This window comes from Tyto alba, unplaced genomic scaffold (assembly GCF_018691265.1).
Source record: "Tyto alba isolate M040663 unplaced genomic scaffold, T.alba_DEE_v4.0 Super-Scaffold_38, whole genome shotgun sequence".
Taxonomy (NCBI): Eukaryota; Metazoa; Chordata; class Aves; order Strigiformes; family Tytonidae; genus Tyto; species Tyto alba.
The window spans coordinates 6,628,976-6,655,202 of NW_024881313.1; the positions used below are offsets into that span (position 1 = coordinate 6,628,976).

At 39.3% G+C, this 26,227-nt stretch overlaps 1 protein-coding gene across 2 annotated transcripts; it reads right to left on the reverse strand.

Annotated features, from left to right (window-relative positions):
* Positions 1-382: 382 nt before the first annotated feature.
* KLHL7 (kelch like family member 7) lies at positions 383-25,800 on the reverse strand. 2 transcript variants are annotated; one of them, XM_042801671.1, is made up of 12 exons: positions 25,409-25,496; positions 24,844-25,058; positions 20,929-21,031; positions 19,892-19,985; positions 18,589-18,713; positions 16,572-16,747; positions 13,773-13,947; positions 12,391-12,533; positions 6,865-7,105; positions 3,684-3,885; positions 3,301-3,398; positions 383-1,647 (listed from the first exon to the last, which is right to left on the reverse strand). In XM_042801671.1, the coding sequence occupies exons 3-12, from the start codon at positions 21,005-21,007 to the stop codon at positions 1,364-1,366; spliced, it is 1,617 nt and encodes a 538-aa protein (XP_042657605.1). In that variant the 5' UTR covers positions 21,008-21,031; positions 24,844-25,058; positions 25,409-25,496; the 3' UTR covers positions 383-1,363. The 2 variants fall into 2 exon arrangements, with proteins under 2 accessions (XP_042657605.1, XP_042657604.1); XM_042801670.1 differs by lacking the exon at positions 24,844-25,058 and having other exon boundaries at positions 25,409-25,800.
* Positions 25,801-26,227: the final 427 nt, after the last annotated feature.

Below are 26,227 nucleotides of genomic sequence, written 5' to 3' on the forward strand. Positions count from 1 at the left end.
TGAGAAAACTTACAGGATCTTCAGAAAACAGACTAAAAATCCACACCACCAGTGATGCACAAGGTACTGGCAGACAAGCACCAACTTTTAAAGTTAACTCGATAGTCTCACAGAAACAGATCTGAAAAAACTAGGAAGTTAGAAGAGAGGTGACAAAATTAGGATGAATATATTAATAAACTAGCATGGGAGCGGGACAAATGTACATACATCATTTGTATGGTTTTGCAGAAGTTGGAAGATGTACACAGTATTGAACACCAATAGCTTGACAAGCTGAACCTCTACTCTGGAAGAAACTTACTATCAGTTGTCTGGAAACCTTTACAGAACTATATGCTTATAAACCAGAGATTAATAACCATGTGCAACTTTAGAAGACTTCTATAAAGTATCTTTAATGACTTTGTTCATGCCATTTTAAAAACAGTAATTTTCAAGAAGAAAAATCAATACATTTGTTGTATTGACTTTGCTTTCCCAGTCCTGTTCCCGTCTTTGCTAATCATTGGGCGTCCACACTACGTGCAGTCTGATGCCTGGGAAGATACTGAAAATTAATCCCAAGTTTCCAGCTTGCTAATTACAGTGCACAGTTATTGCGGACTTCTCCCACCATCCCCCTATCTCAGTACAATAAAAAAATGAGTCTTTCTCTGAAAGCTTCCCAAAATGCCAAAGATGTCGTTAGCAAAGCGTTTCTCTAATCTACATATATGGCCTGTCTAACTTTAGAAATTGATGTGTAGTCATGCAAATGATGGAAGAAAGTCACTGGAAGAGGGCAGCTATCACAATCTAGAGAGCCGTATACCTTTCCCCATTCACCATGGGAATCTTTATTACACTGCTGTCCTTGGTCTTTCCTGAGGAAGAATCTTCATTGCATCCTAGTAAGATTTCTGCAGGCAGGTATAAACGAGAAACATTTTTGTTCTTTTCTCTCATGACCCAAACTGCATTTACTCACCTTTATTAAATGAAGAATCTCTGCAACTGAGCTCGGTAAAGTGGCATTTAACCAGAAATCTTATCTTCATCAAATGCTTTGAGTTCTTCTAAGTAATTGGATCGGGTCTATTTCTGACAAGGCCACACACAGACTCCTTTTAAAGGAAGATGTCATATGATCTCAGCTAGGTAAGTGGATTCTCAAAACACATCCCCATCTCTTAAAACAGACAAGAAAACGGGCATGACAAAATCCATGTTATACAATATGCTGTATATACAAATTGAAAGACTGCATCTCAGTTTTTCCCAGTACTCAGTTTAACAAGATCCAGTAAAACATGGAAGCAAAGCACCAATAGCCATCTTTCCCCAAGTCCTTGAAGAATGTCTCAGCATCTCCTACAGGTCTTCAGGTCTCTAAAGTTTCTTCATTTGCCCCACAAGTGTCTACAACACAGATTAAACAACTTGTCACTGGGAAAGCACGGACTTTGGAGTTGGCTATCCACTTGTCTGTTTCCGTATTATATTCAAGAATATGCCCTAATCGACCAACACCCTGAAAACCAGCCAGGACATAGACTATAGATCCCACAGCAGCACACTTCACTGTTACACCCTTCCATGGCATTGGAGACACCATCTTCCATTCATTCATCTTGATATCGTAATATTCTACATTATCAAGGCCACCTACAAAGCAATAAGATAGATGACTGCTTATTACATTGTACCATATGGGCTGAACTAGCGCATATAAATGCTTCATTAAACTTAGTCTTTATTTTCAAGGTTCAGATTAAAACAGTAAAACAAACAAACAAACAGAAAAAAAGGCCATAGGTTTCTAAACTAATGGTTTACCATTTTATAAATACAGAAACTCGTAAAAAGGCCGAAAGTGAGGTGTAACAAATTATGCATTATATGCTTTCTAGAGATTAACATGTTACTTCATGAACAGAAGAACTAACAATGCTGAATTTTACGGATTGGTGGCTAATGACTAAAACATGGGAATCCACCTGAAACTTTTCTCCAGTGAGGGCATTTCATTCTAGAGGGATCACTGGTACCTTTACCTAAATTTGTCATTTACTGATAAGAGGATGACTCTCCTTCATTATGATACTAAAATCACTGAAGTTTAAAAGCCTAATTCCCTTTGAAAAGGACCAAGGGAATCAGAAGTTATTAGAGAAGAGTAGACCTGGTGACTAAGATTTGCTTGTTTAGGAAGTAGGCTAGTAATTTCACTTCACGGTATCTACAAGCATCCTGTTATCCCTATTTAGCAACTGTAGTAAAACTCACAGTTTTCACTCCCAGTCCTGAATTGTTAGATCTGGGAGATTAAGAAACCTTTATATGATGTTAACAGGTATGAATATTTCACCTCAGACATAACTCTTGCCCATTATATTACAGTAAGAACAATTAATCAGTCAGGCTACAGACTATGACCAGCAAAACAATACTCTTACTCGTTCAATAGAACACACTTCTAAAATAAGCAGTCAGTGAATACACTAACTGTGCAAAATGGCAGCTGTGGCTATAACTGATTGATAAAATGTTTGTGCAAAAAAGGCATCTGCTGATATTTTTGCATTAGAAATCAATCATGCTGGAAAATATTTAGTAGCTAAAATACAAGCTATATTCTAAAACAGCATTAATCTGAAATCAAATATTTCAATTACTGTAAGTAGTTATTAATAAACCTCATAGCTGAGAATTCTCCATTTGGAAAAGCACTTCCGAAACTCTGTGTAATTAAAATTCAATTATCCAGGGAAATAAACTATTATTATTGTAGTTTAAAAGACAAGGAGTTAGGCAGATCATAAACAACCTGCCCATGACAGTAAGTCATATTTCAAAACTAGGGCAGTCAAGAAAGTTCCCGCTTTTACACCATGTTAAAATACCTGACTAGCTCCAAATCTTTAAACTGAAGTTCCAAAAATAGTGGCTACACCTTTACCCATCTCTCAAAAGAATGCTAAAATCCCTCAAAATACATAACAGCTAAAAAATAACTAACCAATATTGTCTTTTCAGGTGACTGGTTTCGCCATTTTAACTACTGCAGAACTGCGCTACAGTATGGGGTGCATATCTGATTTTGACTGTACTGCCATTAGTGAAAGAATCTGAAAAATTAGGTGAAAAAGGAAGGTGAAAGAAGGGAGGCAACAATGATGTGACAATAACAGGACATGTTTTGTGGTACTGCTCAAAGTTCGTCAGCTGAACAGAGCAGAATGAATTCTTTGCAAAAGCAAAAAGGGGCCCCCGTGAAGCCTTGTGTGACCAGCTAGATAATTAATAGAATTCAAGTACCTAAGCCATTTTGTCCACCCACAGCAAATATTTTGTCCTTTACAAACACCAGCCCATGATTTTTCCTGGCTTCAATCATTGGACACAGCTCAGTCCACCTGGGGAAAAAGAAAACCAAACAAACCAGGGAAACTCACTGTTTAGTTCCTAGAAAATAAGTATAAAATAAGTTAACAAAACCTAGCATTAGGAAAATGAAATATGGAAGCAAGCTGCTTAAGAAAAACTACCTTTTAAATAAAACTACAAATAACTGATTCATTACTGCTTAACTTGGGAGAATTACCACATACAATTCTTCCTATTCATCTATATTTCGGTTATTTACACAGCAAGCAAAGTCACGAGCAACCAAAAATAGTCAGAATTGATGCAATACTTACGTTTCAGTGGCTGGATCATAGACTTCACAAGAATTTAGGACTCTTCCAGAAACATTGTTTCCCAAGCTTCCTCCACATACATAAATGAGACCATTCGCCTCGACCATTCCATGGCTGCATCGCTGAGTCAGCATGCTGGGCTTTGTGTGCCAGCTTTCTGTTCTCGTGTCATAGCATTCAAATAAATACAGTGCAGAATTTCCTTAAAAAAATAGAAACCCACCAAAGTCGCATTAATTTTTATGGTTGTCTTTCAAGGGAAGAATCTAACAGTAATTATCAAATTGATGCTTTATTTGTGAGTTGAAAAGGGAAAGCTGCTTTCCCACTTCCAACAGCAGAACTAACCAACTTGAAACTTGGGACTAGTCAGAAAGTACATACTGGTCATTCTTTTGACTCTTGTTACAAAATATGCACGTAAGTTTATAAATTTGCTTTTTACGTTTAAAAAGAAATTATGAGGATTTTTTTTTTTTTTTTAGGTGGGGAATAAGTACTGAATAGAGATATATATAAATTACCAGTCATATTGTCATCATCTCACGCTACTCTCACTACTTGGGAATATATTGAACTTTCATACGTGAAGATGCAACCAGCTTTATAAACTTGGTATAGATTCACATGAGTCTTTTTCCTCTGAGCAATGTGACTTGCCCAATTCCCAAAATACTTGTTACCTTTGGAATTAGATCGCTTGATTATGTTATAACATACTCCTGAATTATCGGCAACCACAAGACAGCTACCCCTCACTGGTTTACTTTCTTCCTGGGGACTAGCAAATACTCATTATCTGGAAGTGCAAGGTCCCTCAAGGGCCAATAAAACTATTACTGAAATCAAAAGCAATTTTTCTAGTGAAGATAGATGGGAGCTTAAAGACTTGTGCTCAGGTAACTAGCTGAACCATAGCCAAAGCAGAGAAGGCTGGATACAACTTCCTTCGAACAGAGCCAGGATCCTCCTCCCCTTTGTTTCAACGGATATATTCACCTAGAACAGTTAAAGATGCCTTTTCTTGTACCTCTTCTTCCTTGACTTTCTACTTCTAGAAATTAAGTGTGTCACACTGGCAGCACTCACTACCAGCTGGGGATCTGAACCCTCAAAACAGTGCTGTTTCCTGACCCAAAATACAGGAGCAGACTTCTATAAACTGTGAGTTTGTTTACTCCTACCATGTAATTCTCAGTATCACTAAGAACTGTATAGAGTGGGACATATTTTTTCCTTGATGTAAATAGACATCCTTATTGCTTTGAAGTTGTAGAAATTCTCATATATGGGAAATATAGCAGAAGTGTTTAATATCTTTTTTTAAACAGGTAAAAGCTTCCATTTTCAGTATGCTGTCAGTATAAATATTTTTCCTGCACTTAAATATAGTGGAAGAATTTACTACGTTTAGCGTCCAAACTCTGCTAGCTATTGTGAATAAAACGGTACTCCCATCAGTTAAAAAAAGGGGAAATAAACCCTGTTTTCTGTCGTGGGCTGTTACAGTAATTTGTTTTCCAAATTCTTCAATCAATGCAAAAACCACACGATTTTTATATTTCTCTACAGCTAAACACATTTCAGCATTTTATCCGATTAATGGTTTCACATAATTGCCTGCTCCAAATTGGAAAATACTAGATTCAAGATGGGCAGGCTTTTTCAAACAAGCAGTGCTCACTGGATTCCAAGGAAGAAAAAAAAAAAGTACAGGCAAAATAAAAACCATTATTAATTTTTAGCATTTACTATTCTGTCTTCAATATTTATGGAAAGCAAAGTGAAACTGTGCAGTGACGTGAAGGTAGATTTAAAAGGAAACTCCTAAATTAAAATTTCCATTACAGTTGAATTAACTAATTACAATGTATGAGAAAATAAACTACACAGTCCAAGTTTGTATCATACTGCCTCATGAACTGACATGTGGGTAAGCAGGAAGATTTATGAGAATTTGTAGTGTTTAAAGTTTCCCCATGCAGCCTTAGTTAAGCGTATTGCAAGTAACAGGAAAGGTGCTATTTCACATTTACCACAGTAGGTGGCAGCTAGGAACCGTCTAGTACAGCTGGGAACTGTCTGATCTGCTGCTACATGAGACCTCTTAAAATACTTTAGCAGTCAGGTAACATTACCTAAATGTCACAGCTTCCCATTAAGTGATTTATCAGTGTTAAGCACCGATTATGACCCTTTTTTCTCTACTCACCTCCCTCTGCAGCAAGGTAGAACGCAGAAGGATCTACCAGAAAATTTCTGCCTGGCTCTATGGTTTTCCTTCTTTTTTTTTTTTTTTCTTTTTTTTTTTTTTTCCCCAGAACACAGCTTTTTCTAAAGTTCTGTATTTTTATGGATATAGCATACCTACATTTCAACTTTTGGTATGTTGATAATGTATCAGATTTAGACAAAATGCATTTTAAAATGTTGCTATAACACCATTGCATAAGTCAGCCATTAGTTTTTTAGGGGAGGAAAAAGAAATCCAATGTTGCTTTGGTTTGTTTGTTTTTTTGGGTTTTTTTTTTTTTTACTATGATGAGTAGTAACATCTAAAGAATGTAGTATTCTCCATTTACTGAAGCAAACAAACAGAATAACAAACTAACAGAAGATAACTTCTGTCATTTGACAGAAAAATTGGACAAATTCCTTTACAAGGCCAAGTATGATTTCACCACCAAAAGCAGTAGTTTCAAAAGCTTTTTTCACCCTTTTTTCTCCTTTAAAAAACCTCATTAGGCCCAATATATATCGTATATGAGGAATGCCATTGTCAAAATGCAGCTATTCTGGACATAGATCACAGATAATTTTAAACCACATTGAGTATGTGGATTTATAGAAGTAAGCTAAAAGCAGACTGGGACTCCCAAAATATATTTGCTTATCCCTACTTCACTCTTAAGAGTTACAGTGTACTTTATGCTCTAGTTAATGTAAGCATCAATCATTTCAATCAGTGAAACCGTTTTAAAAACACAACAGAAATAGGTTGTTGAATTGTGGGGAGGATAAAATCCTAAATATGGGAAAATAAACTCATTAGGCTAACATGGCAACGTGCAGTTTCTTTTCAACAGTCATGCAAAAACCAGAAAAATTTCCAGGTATCTCTGTTTGTGCTTTTTTTTTTTTTTTGTTTGTTTGTTTGTTTTAAAGATTTTTAGTGTCTTACCCACTTCTGAACCACCAGATGTATAAATTTTGCCCTCAGCAGCACAGGCTGCAAGGCTATCTCGAGGTGTTGGAGGTCCTAGCTTGGAATACCAGCTATCCTTCACCACATTGTAGCAGTCCATTCGCTTTATAGGGAAGAGCTGGGAACCACCCAAAATATAAACTACGTTGTCCCAGAAGACACAAGCTGCATCCCTGCGCTTTTCAAAGGGACATCGGATGTCTGTCCAGCTGTAATCCTGCATTACAAAGAACAGGTAATGTCTAATAGATTATAACACTTACCTGCACAGCGAGTGTTTTTCAAACAGAGCTTTTCATAGAGATTTAGATACGGTCAGTTTTAAAGTTCCTTTTCAAAACAAACATGAATACTGTTTATTGAAGAACACTCCTCAGGCGTACTCTTGAAAAATTCTCTTAGACACAGACATAGTTAGCTGCAATGAACCATGACATTATGAATTTCTATTTCCTCATTCCCTGTGTGCACCCAGTACAGCTTCCCTGAAAAACAGATTTATTTTTTTTCCCCAACAGAATTGGCCTCCTACTGCTACCATGTCAGAAACAATGCATGTGATCAATTAAGTAGGATTGCATTTTCTTTTCTAGGAATAGAAAAAGACATCTTACACATAGTAACAGATTATTTCTAAAAAAAAAAAAAAAAAAAAAAAATAAAATACAGAATGTACCAAACAAAGGCGATGGAAAAAGGAGAAGATAATATCCAAATTGACAAGCAACTCAGTTAAAAAGCTCTGATACATACTTTATTACCATGACAGCTAGAAGCTTATTTACAGAATTTACAAAACACAAATGATCTATAGCTATCCACAGTTGATAGCATGAGAAATAGAGTAATGCTCCATCACAAATACTGGCAGTCACGTTGCCTAGAAACTGATTTTTGCATGGATTGGCAAAACCAGCAAGTATCAAATATGGGCAGTAACACTGCCCAAAGCCATAAGAACACCAAACTCAGCAACTGATGGCAGACCAGGATAGCATACAGCACAAGAAACACTTCTTATATTCCATGAGCATAGCTTGTATCCTGCTCTGAACAGGAAAGTATGGGACCTTAACTGTTATCTGTGCCACCTCAGGATGGTCTAGCTCAACCTGCTGAATGACCTTCATTGTAATGGTTCACACAAGACGTTACATCATTACATTTTCTTAGCAAGGACATACTTCAAACACCTTGGTCAATGAGGAAGAACAGCGACTCCTACATGGGGGTTCAAAGAAAGAGAGGCAGAGCATGTTATAGTCCAAAACATCTTACAATCTTTTCTTGTGGCATCCCCCATATCAAGAAGAGCTGGCAGGTGCATGTGGCCCTTTATGGTGAGAAACAGGTCCTGGGGCATCCTAGAAAGGAAAGCCATACTACAGCATGGCAAAATAAATAGCTGCATAAATCTTAAGAAAATGTCTTAGTGCATTGTGCAAGATTAACATATTTTCTAGCTCAAACTTCTGGCACTTTTACAAAAAAAAAACCCTGTTTTTTTCCCCTTTACTGTTATAAATGGCTGTGATCTGATCCACTTTTATGGCTTCAGTTCATAGCTACCATTTCATCCACACCTTTACCAAATGAAACGCCATAACCTGAGCATGTTCAGCAGTGTCCTCCTCTTTCTTCAGGAGGCAATTTGGGTCATTCTCTTGTCATGCTCTTCAACGTTAGTCTGCACCACATAGAACTAATTTTAATTTATGCATTTTACACATTTAAGAATTATGCAGAAGAGCTGCTTTATGCCACAGTCAGGATCCACACAGCCCTGGCTAGTGGCAAGCCTCATTTCTGGGGGCTGTGTAGGGAAGGACAGAAGAAGATTGGTATATGGTGACACTTTCCCTGCTGATCTTTGTTTTCAACAAATTGTGATGCAGGACACCAGAGGCAGAAGCTGTATCCTTGTTTTGAACTGGAAGGTTTTTTCCCTCTTCCATGAACTTATTTAATCACTTATTCAAACTATCTGAACTCCTAGCAGCCACAAGACCCTGTGACAGGAATGGCACATGTAATTATGGGCCATGTGAAAGTACCTCCTTTTGTTTAAGATTTTTCCCTCATTTTCAGTAGATACATTCTCTCCCAAGTTTGTCAGTGAAAACAGCAGACATGCCTAATAGGGACAACCTCCCCACTAATACCTTATTGACTACAGCTTTATCTCCTCACAAAAGGTGTGCTGGTTCCTTGGTTCCTTTAATCATCAGGAACTAGGGACACCAGGCATCTGTTACTTTATACTTGCCATTGCTGGATTTTGCACTGTTGAAAAGTTAAAACTTCCAGCCATTTCTGTCACAAGAGACAGCAATTTCAAAAGAATAAGCATATTTCTGCCTTAAAATCCCATAAGGTCGTGTATAAATTTTTATCAAGAATTCATGAAAGAAAACAAAAAGTATTTTATTCCCAACCTGGGGAAAAAAAAAAAAAAAAGAAGCTTTTTAAAAATATTATGTGGAAAATTCAAGAAAATGCTTCCTACCACCATTAATAGGACATCTAGGATTTCTACTAGTATTCTGAAAACAAACAGCTCTACTCAAAGTAGTGCCAGATTGCTCCACAAGTTTTATGCCCATTTGCATCTGTCCTGTTGCATCATTTTGCTCTCTTGATGAATTACATGCATCAATAGAAGTATCAGTTACAGTGCAACAAAGACGACAAATACAGACTTAAAGTAATACTGCTAACAGTCTCAACAAATAACATACAGTATCCCATCCATTCTTATGTACAGAACCCTTTCGGACAACAGGGAAATGAAGATCAACGTTAAGAGACTTATTTTGCATGCAAAGCAATCAGTGAAAAGTTTTTTTGCAATAGTTTTATAGTGTTAGAATGATTTAAATTTATATCACAACTGAGCAAATATTTTCAGGAGAAACATAACATTTGTTTTGAACTGTTTCTTTAGCTGACATGTAAGGATTTAATTAAATTACTGAATTTAATTAAAACCAAAAGTGAAGGACTAGGTCACTATTCAAGCAGTTCAACAGACAACAAACAAAACTTAAATCTGTTCCCAAGGTCCTAACCTTGCAGAAGCGCATACACAACCTTAATTCTCTGCTCTGTGACACTCCCATCATCTTTTCATAAGACTAATTAAAATGAGTTAAACGTGATACAGTCTTTGCAGCACTGGAGTCTTACATCCACACTTATTTTGCATGCATAAGATGCTAACCCCACAGGGGTTCTGGATCCTTGCTTTGTTGCATTTAAGAAGCTGTTGTCATAGCTAAAGATCAAATTCAGATACTCAAGCAAAACATCCAGAAAAGGACCTTTAAATACCTTAGAGTTGAACTGAAGTAAGTAAAAGCTATTCAGCAAGACATGACAGGGTAGCTAAGAATACCCGCGAAAGGATGTAAGCACTAGGAAAACATTCAGGGAAGACATGCTTGTTAGAATCAAGTTCTCCAACTACCCACTTTTTTTCCTTCTCCTTCCCTGTCCTCCACATCTCCCCCCATTAATCCACATGGCAAGGCCATAAAGCTTGATCAAGAGGCAGTTCTGCACAATTTCTTCCAAACTCAGTTCTTTTTTGGTGTTATATCTGGACAAATAGTCTATTAAAAAAAATGAGCTATTTTATCCTACACTTTATGTAGACTCATATAGATACGACTTTTTGTCCACAGAACAGATTTCTTTGTAATATTATAGTTTAGGTCTGACTGAAGATCACCTAACTACATACATAATTTTCCTTTTACTTGTAAGTCTTTGCCTGTTGCTCCCACTCAGCATGCACCAAGATTATTTTTCTAACAAGATTAAGTTTTCAGAAAATACATGGTGACAACTTAAGGGGGTTATAATAGTTTATAAGGAGTGAGGAAGCAACAATCCCCATCTTTTGAGTTCTGATCACCACTGACATCAGGCACTTACGGAATTTAACCTATCAGTTAGGTTGGTAAAGAGACCACACGCATGCTATGCTGATAACACCATTGCCAATTAATGACTGGGACAGTAATACTCAAAGCTAGTTTCCATCCTGCCTAAAATCAGCTTTGTTCTAACATAAGTAACCGGAGATTAAGAAAGAGAAACTTTGATCTGATTTCCTTCTAATAAAAGAAAGGTCAGAGCATATTGGGTGAATTACAACTTGTTAAAATGCCAAAACCAAGTAACTGTTTGAAAAGGATGAACGCCCTGATCAAAGGCTTCCCCAGCTCAGACCTTGGAAAGAATTATCTGCTCTGTTCCCTTCACCTCCTTGCCCTCAGTGGGAGTACTGCCCTCAGCTGGAGTATATGTATGAAGCAAAAAGGTGGTCATTATTTAGAAATTTGGAATTCCCAATAAAAATACATATTAAGTGTTTCTCAAACTAAATCAAAGCTGGTACCTTTTCTCTTCAACGGGTGCTCAAAGAAGGTCGCTTCAATTTTATCTTACATAAGGGAATGTGAATGATGAGTTCAAAGCACATTCCAAGGGCTCGTTCATTTTGAATTAGATTTGACAGGGCTCACACTGACTATAAAGTTCACACAGATAACACACAAAAAACTGTTTGAAATTATAACAAACATTTAATGTGCTAAGTTAGAACAACCAGAATTTCTGCAACAAAATATTACATGTATGTGATCACATAACTTAGAGAGCCCTGATATTTATGTGGTAACTTTTTTCCGTATTACTGCATATGCTTGCCTGGTAAAACAGAGTTTAGATAATTCTTTTGTGCGCAGCTGATGTTTCTAGACCATCTAGTCTGTATAGCTGAAATATACACCATACCTGTGGCTTGATTTTATTCAGGAAACATGGAAACAAGTTTCAGGCAAAGCTTGCTTGCTTGCTCTAAATTGGCCATCTCTAAGTTTTTTGTTGTAGAAACTCACTCTTTTCCACTTACAGAATACTTGGCTCCCAATTCTTCCCCATATATATGGAGTTCTTAAGAACTAACAAAACTGCGAACCATTGGGATTTATAAGTGGTTACATATTTATAATAAATGCACTGAAAAGCCACCTTGCACTCTAAAACTGGATTCTACACTAACATATAGCCAATAATTTAACTTGTGTTAAAAAGAAATTGCTTTGAGTTATTCTCTGAACACATACACACATGCACATGCATACAGACTTTCATGTATTCCTAACCGATTGCTTGATGTTTCAGTGACCTTTTATTTAGTTCCAGCTGTAGGATGCACATACCAATCAAATCTCAGCTCAGATGTATTTAGCAGAACTCCATAGCTAATATTGCCAACACACACATAGTCATTCTATTAAAAATCAAGTATTACATCTAGGTACACAGATATGAAAATACCTAATTAACCATACCCTTCCAATTGTATACCCAAGAGACAGGACATACATCCTTCCTAATACCATTTTGTAGATGATTAGGTCTTAATATCATCAGCAAATAAAACATTTATCATTACAAACAGTGAATCTTAATGCATTCTGAGGTAACGATTACCTTTGGATTAAAATATCGGCAGGACTGGGGCTGTGAGCCTCCAAACAAAGCAATGCGATAATCATGTTTTTTTCTCCTTGGCCGTGTACCTTCCACTAACTCTTCTCTGTCTTCTGGGGAAAGTAGATGGTATCGCATCCCACCTGGAAGGAAGACAACAACCGTTTGCAGATCCAGGGTAGCTCGTACGTGGGAAGAGATGTTTCAGAGGCAGGGATAGGGGGGAGCGGGAAAGGAGGTAAAAGGGGGGGAAAACAAGTTGCTACATAACATCTTTGATTTAAAAGGGAAGAATGCACACCAGCACGAGGCTGGGAGCATACATCCAGATTTATACTCTATTTCAAATTGCCTGCTCCGTGTGAAAACAGGACATGGCTACAGACTCACATTATACACCAACTGATTGTACCTCATGAAAACACTTCTGTACTTAGCTTGAAAATGTAAAATATTAGTTACAATTGGTATAAGAAAATAAGCATTCTCCTAAGACGCATTCCAATGAATGCAAAAATAGTGAGATTGCAAGCCACTAAAACAAGACAAAAATCCTTATGTCTTAAACAATGCACCCAACTCCATGTCACACAAGAAGTATGACTGAGGTGTTGATGGTCAGCAAATACTTACCAACATATAGGTTAATTTAAACCTTGCTCATTGAGGCTGAAGGAAAACAGTTGCATACCGGTTTTTAGATCTACACTAAAATGAAGCCAACTAGTTAACCACTAACAAAATTAAAATATTTCTTTCCAGTATCTTTATCAACATCTTGGCTTTTCTTTCTTACATGATAAAATTTCACAAACTGTGTCTAAAAGCAAATGGGGAGCTTGCTCTCCATCTCATCTGCACCTTGAGAATTCAACTGTCTGTAGGCTCAACGGTCAGCATATATTGGAGATATAGAGATATATTAGAGATAAAAACACTGCAACAAATACGTAACATTCTAGTTTCCTTAGGAAAGCTTTATAATATTCAAAATTTTGACATAAAACATTTTGTTTATTAATTCACATAAGAACATGAACAATATTGAACTTACTAGCCTGTCCCAAAGGCACACTAACACTTCCAATTATCCTAACAACTCATTGACAAAACCTCCATTCCATTACTTGTCATGGAGTTCAAGTCATTTGCTAGGAGGAAAGAAATGAAAAGCCACACTCTGTTACATAAACTGCGTTTTATTTACATGATAATCTACTAATCCAGCTTCAGCCCAACACAGCATCCCAGGGGGAACACAGTCTGATGAATTTAATGAGAAAACCTTGTCAAAGCATTTCAAAGCAAACAATTTTCCAAAATTCCACAGCATTTTAAAAATTATACAGAACATTAAAGATTTCAGCAAGAGGTCAACTTACTGATCACCATTTTAAGGCATTCTGGGTTATCCTGAATAAGTGGTTCAGCCTGAACTGTTTTACTTAAGAAGTTCTTTGATATAAGAGGAAATCGGACTTTAGCAAGAATATCAACCATGTATGGCTGGCGATTTGGCTCATCGTACTTCAACCATCTGACTGCTGCATCATAAACCTTAAACAAGAGAGGAAAGAAAAGGATAAAGTACATCATCACACAGTAAAACAATTAACTAAACCTTAATGCTCCAAATTGATTCTTCTGCCTGTTGGAGGTTAACTTACACTAACATTTTAGTATGTGGGGATCCAACACCATCTTCCAAAAAACCCCAACAAAATAACCAAACTCCAAAAAAGACAATGCTCAGTCTTGAAGTAAAACAAATGCACAACCACAGGATAAAACCCACCTACAAACTTAAAAACAAACAAACAAACAAAAAACCCAAAACCACCCACTACTTCTATTTAACGTTTTTCTCCTCCAACTGGGAAGCATGAATCTGCAATTCACACATTTATGTGGGTAACCCCTGTACCTGGTGGAGTCTAACGTGATTTGAGTTCCATGCCATAACACAGGTAACACTTCACCAGAAATGTTGAAATAGCTTCTACTTCTACTTGATATAGACTGTTACCGAATCATAGTGTTGGGGATCCAAATACATTGCTATTTTTGTGTCTTAGGGAACCATTTAAATTAAAGTTTTTAGCTGCAGACTACTGTAAATTTCCCATTCAAAGAACATTCTCTTTACAGGAAGAGATAATGGGTTTTCTCAGGGGGCAGGGAAGACAGACCCAGAGAAAGTAACCAAGAAATCTGCTCTATTTATGATTGTCCTCTGGGTCAGGAAGGAATGAAACGAAAATCCAATATTATCTATGTACTAAGATACTTCCATGCTGCTCTCAGACCTAGAAAGCTTATCTACTATGTGCCACTTCAAAGTCAGCACTAACTTCATTACAAGTGATAACACAGTCAATACCTCCTCCTGTAGCTGGAACTGATCACAGTGATCAGTGGTGAGTGACTGAGATATAATACGGAAGGACATTTCATGGTAGAATTAGAGTTATTCAGAAGGACTGCTAAACCACCTCAGCTCTAATTCTGCAAAATGATCAAGGGAGAGTAAAGAAAAAAATATTTAAGGCTCAATTCCACCAGCTAAGGAAATTCAACTGGGTCAATAACATTGTACCCCTTCATCAACAGAAACTTTACTTGTGTACAGGACAAACAGGACAGTAATTAAAGATAGCTTCCTTTTTTTTGCTAAATGTGAATATGTTTTACATCAATACAAAAGTTAGAGTATAATGTCAATTTTCTAACAGTACTCCTGAGAAAAAAAGATTCCTATAGTATCACTGGCAAAACTTCTGCAGTTTCATACTGCACACGGAGGAATTTCTAGAGGAATTTTAATGATGCTACACTGCCTACACAAAATTTCTACCGCTGCCACAAAGTTAAAGAACACCATTCTACCTTACCAACAGAACTTCAAGAATGTAAATTCCAAAGTGTCATTTTGGCTGCAGGACAAACACCACTTCCAGCTTTGAGACTATTACCCTGTGACCTGAACTTTTCCCAGCACGTGGCAAGAATGTTGAACTGACATAGTTGATATTTATACTTCTAACTAGCCAACTATCATAATCACCTGATATTACCCCTCACTCTTAGTAATTCTTATTTTCTTTAAAGCTTTTTACTGCAACAGATACACTGAAGAAAACACATTAATTTTGTGAAAGCTAAACTTCACAGTCAGGAAAACATCCATTTCTGAGTGGATACACATACCATCTTGGCTATGAGATCCCTCTGTTGCACTTCAAAGGTATGAGTCAACTCACGATGACATAGCCAAGCAAATTACCTAGTTCAAACACCAGAACAGCATAGCCTGAAAGACAAGATTTCCGTTTGTTTTCAACAGATTTGACTGAGAAGCTACAAGAAGTACCCAGCAGCTCCAACCACCCTGCAATCACCTCTTTGGGCTGCAGTGCAGACACCTCTATTCCTATTTTCCTGCAAGAGGAAGAACAAGCTGGCAAACAAGCACTCTGGGCTGTGCTATAAGCTGAATCAAGCTTTCCAAATGGGACAGCTGTGAATGTAGTTTCTACCACAGGTTACAACTTTTAATTGAGTGAAACTCCAGGCTCCTTTCAGCCACCTAAACTTTTCTGTGTCCAGTCCCTACGTAAGGGCCTTCCACCAATCCATCACTGTCAATGCATCTGGCTTTCAGTGTTTTGTTCATCTTGCTTCCAAGTCCCTCAGTTACCCAGGCTTAACTTGTGCATGCATGCGTTTGGATCAGAAGCAACTCTTCTCTGAAATGGGCTGAGGCCATACTTCTGCAGAGACATGCAACCATTAAAGTGCAGTTTGCTTATCACTGAAGTAGTTTGCTTTCAACCCCAGTCTAGGGGCAACTGCTGTAAGACATCAAACTTAATTCAGCTCACATACTGTGGAATCAGAAGCCCTATAGCTATCTTGATAAAGGAAACTGTTTTGCTTACCCCCTTTATGACTTCTTTCTAGTTTGCTGAAACAACACATATAGCAACCACATTGAAATGTGGATATTCATTAATACTTGGTTTTGACCATGCTAGGCTGCACCTTTTATTCTACAATTTAGCAAGCACTACGTGCATCATATACTGTAAGAACATCAGAAGCAAGATACTTTAAACCAGTTCTTGATTAAAAAAAGATAGTGAAGTTCAATGCTCTTAGCCGGTATGAAAGAGGGATCTCACCTGGTCTTCTGCCCTCACTGTCAATGTATCTTGGTTCAAGAGATGTGTCACACGCTTAACATCAAGCTGAAGAAACTCATCTGTCTTGTAAACTTCAGTGAAATGCTGATGGATAAAGTCATCTGCAGTAGCTTTCAGTTCCGGACAGTCTAGGCATTCTGCTAATACACTTATACCTATTAAGGAAAAATTAAGAAAAAACCCTTCCAAATTTGAATTGCAATTACCTTTACTATAGTTAAATAGAATAAAATTACAGTAATTTCAGTGATACTTGCAACCCTAGTTCAATATTTTTTACTATGCTTTTTCTTTCTTTAAAACACATGCTGTCATAGTTTGTCTGGAGTTGCAGATGAGTTAAGATAAGCACAAGCTGCTGATCCCATCTCTACCAAACTAACTGGAGTCAGACCTGCAGCACTTGCTGTATTAACTATCTCTCCAGCACTATTTCATCGCTGCTTCTTTCCTCACTACAAAGCAGGTAACAACAATACATTAACCAGGTCTGAGCCATATCACAATAACTAAGTCTAACCAGAACAGCTTGAGAAACTGAATGCAGGTTTTATGACCTCCCCTGACGTGCTTGTGAAGCGGCAGCTGCTAACCAACCCCGGCTTCCTCTAAGGGTCACAGTGAACTGAGCCTTTTCTGTACACATAGCACAGTCAGCTGCAGACCAACACAAAAAAAAGTCAAGTTGATGCTGCTGCAAAGGCAGAAGTTTAGCATCAAGGTATGAAAAGCAACTGCTATTGAGAAGCATCATTTCCATTCCCATTAGAAACCAGGTAAGCACAGCTTTCCAGCAGCAACTTTTGCTCATCATGCTACAGTCTTCCTCCTCCTTTTATGGAGGAGATGGCAAGTAGGGTAGGAGCAACTCACCAACCCATGGACTGGAACTAGCCTGAGCTGCTCTAAGCAGTAAAATACAAACTAGAAAAACAAAATCCCAGTCTATCACCTTTTGACAAAATTTCAAGCATTTCAAAATAACCCATGGTTTCTTTCAAATACACTTTTTAAAAGAAAAAAACAAGGAACTGTGGACTTGCCTATGAGTCTGCACAGAACAATTTCAACTTGTAAACAATGCCTTGAGGAAATATTGATTTAATCTTTATCTCACTTTTTGCTATAAATTAGCAACAAAGAATACAAGTGTTAGAAACCGTAATTAATTTTCTAGTTAACAGAAACCACAGAGAAGAGAATATGACTCAAAGCAAGCGTAAGTGGCATTTTCCTTAGAAGGCAATGTCTTTCGTCCAGCAGTTGTTTCAGAGCCACAGCTGTACTGCACCAAAGTGTCAGCTGAATCATTATAATTCAGATTCTTTGCAAAACATTTCTATTGATGTTATAGCATCTATAACATGATTAAGATGTTACTAGGAGAATTACATGACAAATGTCAATAAAAAAACCCTATAAGCCAGTTTATCTTTAATCTCTGATCAAATTAAGTGCACAAAATCTTAAGCATGAAAAAGCATTTAGTTCTACTTGCTGTTTATCGTTTCCATAATACCAAGTTCACATTAGGGCTACAGAACATACTGAGTATCAAACCTGCCCAGATGACATTCATGTATTTCAGTCAAAAGGAGAGGCAACTAAAAACAGAAGTAATCTAAACTTATCCTGTTCATACTTTTAGAACATATGCTAGTTTTGTAGAAATTACAATTATTTCAAATTCTATCTCCAAGTACAGTAACAACAACTGAAAGCTCCACCTTACTGAACAGCTGAGGTTCTCTGACAAAAAAGAAGCTCCAGGGTGCTGCCAAGCTGGGATGAGGCCTAGCACAGTCAGTGTACCCTGACACTGGCAAGACAACTGTCAGTTAGTTTTGTCTATAGTAAGGGACAACCATTCAGATTCAGAGCAAAATTATTTTTACATGCCTAGATTTAGCCAAATATTACTGTCTTTTCCTATGCATTTTTCAGGAACAGCACAGTCAAAAAATAGACAGTAAATTTAAGTATGCATTTCTCTTACCAAGACAATTGGAAGCATCAACTTGTTCTTTTAAAAAGTCCACACACATTTTTTTCACAGGTTCAATCTGATACTGGTTTGCTGCATCTAGTAAAGACTGCACATTATTGCTGTTAACTGAGATTCTGCAAAACAGAAGGGGTAAAATTAGCATCACTGAAATGACCTGCTTTGTTGTAGTAAAAAAAGCAACTTACACCAATTCACATAAATAGCAAAATTACTTCCCTGCTAGTTACCCAAGAATCTTTCACACAGTCTGAAGACACGGCCTCCCTTCATGATCTTTCCAAATTGTTTTGATTTGCTCTACTTTACTGAGGAAAGGCAAAGGGTAACCAGTCCTGGATTCTGAAGAATTAGCCTTTAACACAGGCCTTCTGCAGTCCCATACTATTGCTCTGACTTGTGTGATTAGCCACTTTCACAAAACAGAAAATGAACAGAACCTTTTTTCTGACAGACTCCTACTCCCAAACAGGCATCAGCAAAATCTGTCTAAACTCATTGTCAAGACTGCTCTGGCTGATTTGCCCAGAGTGCACAAGCAGAACCACCAGTCTGGCAGTGCTTCATGAAAAGGTACAGAACCCTCAGACAAGGGCCTGGGCACCAGGGAAGGCAACCACATGGCTGGGGTGCTGACACAGTCTGTCTCCCACCACTGATAGAGTATACAATAAGATTCCTCTCAAAGAAAGGAGAAAGCCTTCCTAAGGAGAGTTAATCCCATTAATACAAAGATGAAAGGCCTGACATCCATTGGACATGAGAGGTGATTAAGAAGCACTGTTTATAATCATAGTTTTCTGCACAAGCTCTGTTTAAAGAAAAAAAAAAACAACCCACAACAAAAAACCACACATGGACAACCTGAGATAGGAGGGAAATGCTGTTCACAGAACAGTTATCCACCCTACTTGTCCTGAGATGAAGATATAATTCCTGGAAATGGTTCTGTGTGATAGCTACCAAGGCCATAATGAGAAACCCTGCTGATATCAGTAAGGTCCTGAATTTCAGAACAATGGTAAGTATCATTTGACTCCAGCACTGAAGTCAAAAGCTTGAATTGCTTTCTGGAGACAACTACTGCTCTTTTTAGTCTGTAGGGCTTCCTATAGATTAAATAAAAAGGAAAAGGGAAGAAGGATAAAAGTCTAGTCACATCAGGCTTTAAACAAAGTAAAGAATCATAATGGTAAAAAAACCTGATGAATCATAAAAGTGTTATTTTAAGATATTATCATTTACAATTGTCAGGCTTCCTAGAAAAAGTATCAGCTTCAAATAACAAAACTACCTTGCAGTATAAGCAAACTCCACAAGCTGTTCAATAATGTCAGGTTCTGCATCTTTTAGCTCCACTTCAAAGGACTTTGATTCAAGCATATTTGCTGCAAATAGATTAAGAAACAAACTAAATCAATAAGCCACTCCAGTTATTGTACGTTTTGCAAACAGTAGAAAATGAAGTGATTATACAGTGTGAGAACCTGCTGAAAACTGCACACAGTCGATTGCTGTTTTCCCAGGATTACTAAACCAGGTTGGGAAAGAGGCAGCAGGACAAGCAAGATAATTGGCATGTGTGCATGCTTGTATTATGTAAATTATAGTAAACTGTATTAAATAGAAAAGGTCATAGATGCTGTTGACAGCAGTGCAGGCTGCCAAGTTAGCATTACCAAAACCAGGAAGCACACGCTGCACTGTCAAAAGCGATTTCCACATTCAAACTGGTAACAACAGAGACAGCTCCGAGCTCCCCACATCCAGGCACAGCACTGTAAGTTTGCCCTGGCAGTTACAAACTGACCATTGGAGGCATGGTTATTTCACTTCTACTCAACTGAAGTGTGTGTTTTATGGCACAGTAATTTTACAATTCATGGGTAAGGCATAAAAAAAGATAGATACTACATGTTTGAATTTGTAAAGATAACATAAATGCAAGAATATTTACACTTCTGAAAGCACGCTTTATATGTGGAAGCGCCTAATGGTGGGAAGCAATGGGGCAGACAAATTCTGTCGTGGGAGTAGAAACTCACAATTTTCAGGGTAAGGGAGGGAGACTAATTCTAATACAGTGTATGGGCCCAAGCAACAGGAGAGCTTACATATGAAGTAACACTTGACTTGATCAAGAGAGTTAAAAGGAAAATGAGGGGAAGGGTGAACAGAGATGAATGGAAGAAGGGACACAAAATGAGGAAGTCTTCATTTATACTTATCCCTGAAATTAATCACATCCATAAAATAAACAGCTTGTCAGCCACAAGTCTAACAGAATATAATCACAAAAACTTATAATTAATCAATTTTGAAAAGACTTACTAGTAAACATCAAGTTGAAAAAATGACTGGCTGAAGCAAGCACAACACGATGAGCTGGGATTTTTCTTTCTTGAACCATAAGAATGACATCACACAGAGTTTTCTAGATCAGAGGAAAAAAAAAAAAAAAACAAACAACAAAAATGCAAAGATCAGCATTTTCAAAAATCTTTCATCAATATCTCTTTAAAAATAGCTTATGGAAATTAATTGTTTTCCTTAACCCACACAACTCAAGAGTATTATGTAATAAAAGGATTTTCTGAAAGTTGAAGTTAAGTTCAGTAACCTGGAAAAGTAGCCAAATTCTGTTTACCCATGAACTTGTGCCTTAAGGATGGTCACAACATATGAACTCTCATTAAAGTTTTTTCTGTGGCATTTATATCGGCCTCCAATAACACAGGCTCTGCAGCACCTAGCAGGGGCTGCATGTATGTTACATTCTTTTCATCTATTAGTGGCTCTCTACTCAGCTGCCGATTTTCAAAAAAAACTCATAGGAACCTTATATCTGAAGACTACCATCATATTGCCCAACCAGAGTGAAAGTGTTGAACAAGTTGAAAGCACTCAGTGGAACATTTTTAATAAAGTGTATCTCCAAAATACCACTTCATTGGGAAGGTTTGACTGGTCACACTTGAGCAATTAACTACCAGACAAAAAAAAAAAAATCACTTTTAATTCTCATTTGTTTGTTATTTGCATGCAAGCACATAGTCTTCCCCCTACACATGAGCTGTCATGCACTATAAGAAGAAAGGAAAGTGACAGAACTTACAATAGGCGTCAGGAAATATGAGATGGGAGTAAGGGACTAGGGTAAAAACACATCATTTGAATGGAAAGGATACCATTTAAGAATCTAAGAACATATTGAATTAAATAAATGTACACCATACTACAGTTAATTATAACATCCTTTTTATTAAGAAAGAAAAACAGCAGCTCTGCTTCCTAGAAACAGGAATTCATTTTCAACTACTACCTTAAGTTCATGGAACTACTTTCAGAAACACCCACCTACACCCATCCCAACAGTAACCACAGAAAAGACTGCTTCTACTCTCGAAAATATATATTTGTTTAGAACTATGTGAGAATGTTTTCCACATACACACAATATTATCTAGGGCACACCTCAGAAGGCTGATAATCTATATACGCAACTTATTTGAAATAAGCCAATTTTTTAGTTTCTTTAAGCAAAGAAGCATGTGTTGGACAAAATATAATACATTTAAAAAAAAAAGTTTTAATTAGAAGTTAGATGGGGCGGGTGACATACTGCTTCCTTTGTACATCTATAGCTTTAAACCATTTAGGATAGAAAACCAACGAAGAAACCATTCAAGAAAAGTTTCTGAGGAAATCCTTTAAAGCTGAAATTCTTTGCACATCTGGTTCAAAACAAGCATCAGAAACCAACAGCACAAGATACCATAAAATCCTGCCGCCAAGCTTTGCTAAGACTTGCAACCACTGCCTGAACTCCACGTTGACTTTCTAAGACACATTTAAGGCCTTAGCTCACCATTTGAAGCACCGCAGATATTCTAAGGCCTCTCTGGGTGTGGGAAGAAATATATGTCAACCAAAACAGACCATCATTTTTGTTTCTTTCTCTGGGATGTTTCTGGGTGTGACTGTTCCATTTCAACTAATACTCTTCTGAGGATTTCTGTACTTCTTTCCAGAAGGACCCACTGGTGTTTCTGAGTCACCTCAACAGGGCAAGAGATGACTGGTGTTACATTAACCAAAGGACACACCCGAGCACAAGCTTGTGTTAGGGCACTTCATCTTCCAAATAACAGGTCCAGCAACACCTTGCAACTCTGTCCCAGCTTCATTCTCAATTACTTCACTCTTGGCTGACGTCCCCTCAGCTGTAAAGTTGCAACAAAGGCTTTAGGCACATGCTGTCAAACAGCTCTCTAAAACCCACAAAGATGTGGGCCATTTCATGTTGGAGATGAGCAGTAAGTCCTCCAAACACTAAACATACCTGCCCCCACCATCTTACCAGTACTAAGGACAGGTATGTTTACTCTAAACTCCCATATGCATGGAGGCTGCCTCTACATCCCAGCTCACACAAAAAGCAGCCTCTTTAAAATCAGCTGTACTTTCCTATCAGCCCACTTTCCTACAGCATTAAACTAATGCATTTAAATAGCAACATGCATGTGGAGGAATAGGTATTTCCGTCACAGGAAATTTTTAACTCGTATCATATTTAGGTTTTACAACCACAGCACAGTTCTTGACTTAGCAAAATACAAAGGCAAGCTGCCTATAAATTCTCTTAAACTTTAGCACAACTAATCAGCTGAACTAGTATGTTTTCCTCTGGCTCCTGATGACTTCCTAATTTTATCCTATATAATCACACCTCCCCTTGCCCCTCCAGTAATAGTTAACCTCTTCTTACAGACATCTCTTAGAAGAATCATGAGTGTCATGAACTATACAATAATTTCTAGAGCAGTCAGCACTGGGTGACATATGCAAAGCCACCATCTGCATCTGGGTTCCAGGAATCTGACAGGAGGCAAAATTCAGAGTTGCACTTCCCCAGGCATAACAGATTTTGAAATTCATACTGGAAGTATACGCAAATTTCACAGCACTTGATCCACTCTCTCTGTTCAGAGTAACTTGTAACTAGATGAGAGCTGGCACTCTATTATACTGAAAGATGAGGTACTTAAAACAACGTGGTGCCATATACTGGAGTACTAACATGGCAAAGCACTGTGATTTTCCTGCGCTAGGGACTGCACATCTAAGGGAGGGCAGTATTTCCTCTATGTACTTACAAAGGATAAAAGCATCTGGCATTCCCCTGTCAGCAATGACAGGGGGATGAGCTAAACAGTGATGAGTTGAGTTATGAACTCAGCTACACCTTGGAATGTGTTTACCCAACTAGAACAGAAACAAAACCTACATGGAACAAGAAGATCACAGGCTTTAAGTCTCGACTCCTCTATCTGAAGTCATTTAAACCAATTTGTTTTTTCATACATAGGAGCTTAGTTGCATGAAATGGCTTACACAGACAACACAACTGACTGCATTAGTGAGAGAAGAGCGGAGCTGAAGTGCCAGAGAAAAGCAGAATCAACACTATGTTACCATGTGCTAGGCCAGGACCCAGAGTGCTAATGAACACATCACTAAAATCTGGACTGAGCCTTTGGCAATACTAACACTGGGGGACAAGCAGCTAAACCCTAGAAGATACAACTCATGGCAGTGTCAAGAATGAAGTGCCCAACTGTTCTTAAACTGCTGGCTTCAGAGCCAATTTTAATTTTGGCTCCACATCGTTTTTAAGAGAACAATAGTACCACAATGAAGTCAGCTTCTCCTCCACCAAGAAAGATTTCTTCATATGGAAGGAGTTACACAGATCATCCTTCTGCTCCTGTACCAGAAGTCTAAGCTTTTTACGGGGAGAAAAACAATTTAAAAAATCAGCAATTCTTTCAGTTTGGACAGCTCAACTGAAATCGACTTGCATAATTATAATTCTGGTTACCACTCTTGCTCTTTCTTACGGAAGAGTCACCTGTAATAATCATTAGGCTACTGATCTAGGAATCTGATCTGTCAAAAAAGTCAGAATTTGCAAAGATGAGGCCACCAGCCCCCTATACTGCCACTGGCTTCTAAGTGAGATGGCCCGATGTAAAGTGCAAGAAGAAATGCTACCTGTGAAACCGAATCATGATTTTCACAATCCCTCTCCACCCACTGCAGCTTCACTATACCGATACCCTTTCCAGGGGTACACAGTCAATTTGTTCTGAGAAGAGCTGCTAAGTCCAGCAGCAACAGATTTTTACTCCCCTCAGGCTCCTGTTTGAAAAGGGCTGTGTGAATACTCTCACTGGAGAAACTCACCTAAAATTTTTCACAATGAAAACTATCAGCCATTGGACTGATCTCCCCAGTGGCTTCCCTGACATTGGTCACTTTTAAGATTCAGCTGGACAGGGTGCTGGGCCATCTTGCCTAGACTGTGCTTTTGCCAGGAGAGGCTGGACTAGATGATCCTTGAGGTCCCTTCCAATCTGGTGTTCCACGATTCTACGATCAACCGCAGCTTTACTTCTCCCCTACCACAGGCAAGGTATTATTAGATTAAGGAAGTGGATCCACCGCGTCGTCTGCCTTCCGCACCACCACCACCAACAACCCACTGCGAGCAAAATCTGGATTTGTTACGCCCGTGTCGGCGCCAGGGCAGCGTCTGGGAGCCACCCCTCCCCGCGGCGGCCACCGGAGCTGCTCACCCCCTCAGCACCCCGGCTTGCGCTCCCCGCGCCCCAACTCCGCGGACGGGAAGCCGCGGCGCACCCTCACCCGGGCGGCGGGCAGCCCCGGCAGCCTCGGGCGGCGGCGCCGGGGGACGAGCGGCCGCCGCGAGCCCCGCCGGGCCGGGGAGCGGCCGCCGCCGCCGCCGTACCTGCTTGCGCATGGTGTTCATCACCCCCATGAAGCTCGCCAGCAGCTTCGCCTCCTCACGGGCGGCGAGCTTCTTCTCCGTCTTTTTCTTGCTGCTCTTCTCCGACCCGGGGGCGGCCATGCTCCGCCGCCCTCACCGCCGCGGACACCGGCGGCCCGCCGCCACCCCACCCCTCCCCCCCCCCGCCGGGGCGACGCCCGCCAGCTGCCGGGGGGCGACGGTCGGCACCGGGGAGCGCGCAGGCAGGCAGACAGACAGACGGACGGACGGACGGACGGACGGACAGGCGAACGGACGGACGGAAAAACAGACAGACAGAACCCGCCTCGCCAACCCCAGCGCGACGCTCGCCGCGGCGGAAGCGGCCTCTCCGGCGGGGGGCGGGGCGCGCTGACGCCATCGGCCGGCGCGGGGCCCCCACGCGGCATATAAACAAAGAGCGGAGGGGCTTAGGGGCGTCACGTGAAGGGGGTGCGCGCGGGCGAGGTGGGGGACGCGGTCCTGCGTGATTTCGGGGGGGGCGACATGGGTCTGGCGGGGCCCTCGCCGCCCGTGGGTGCGAGGCAGGCGCTGCCGTGGCGGGGTGGCAGCGTGTCTCGGGCCCGCGCGCTGTCCCTCTGCAGGGCCCGGGTGCCGGTGTGTTCCACAGTTGTGCGAAGATGGGTGCCAGGGGGGTAATTCCACGAAGCTGGCACGCTATACAAAGAAACTACACCGTATTTATCTTGCTCCTTGGTTAGTAGCCTACCCAAGCTTTCACTCTTTGGTCCATAATTGCCGCTCCATCTGCTATTGTTTAATTCTATTTAAATTAGCCTT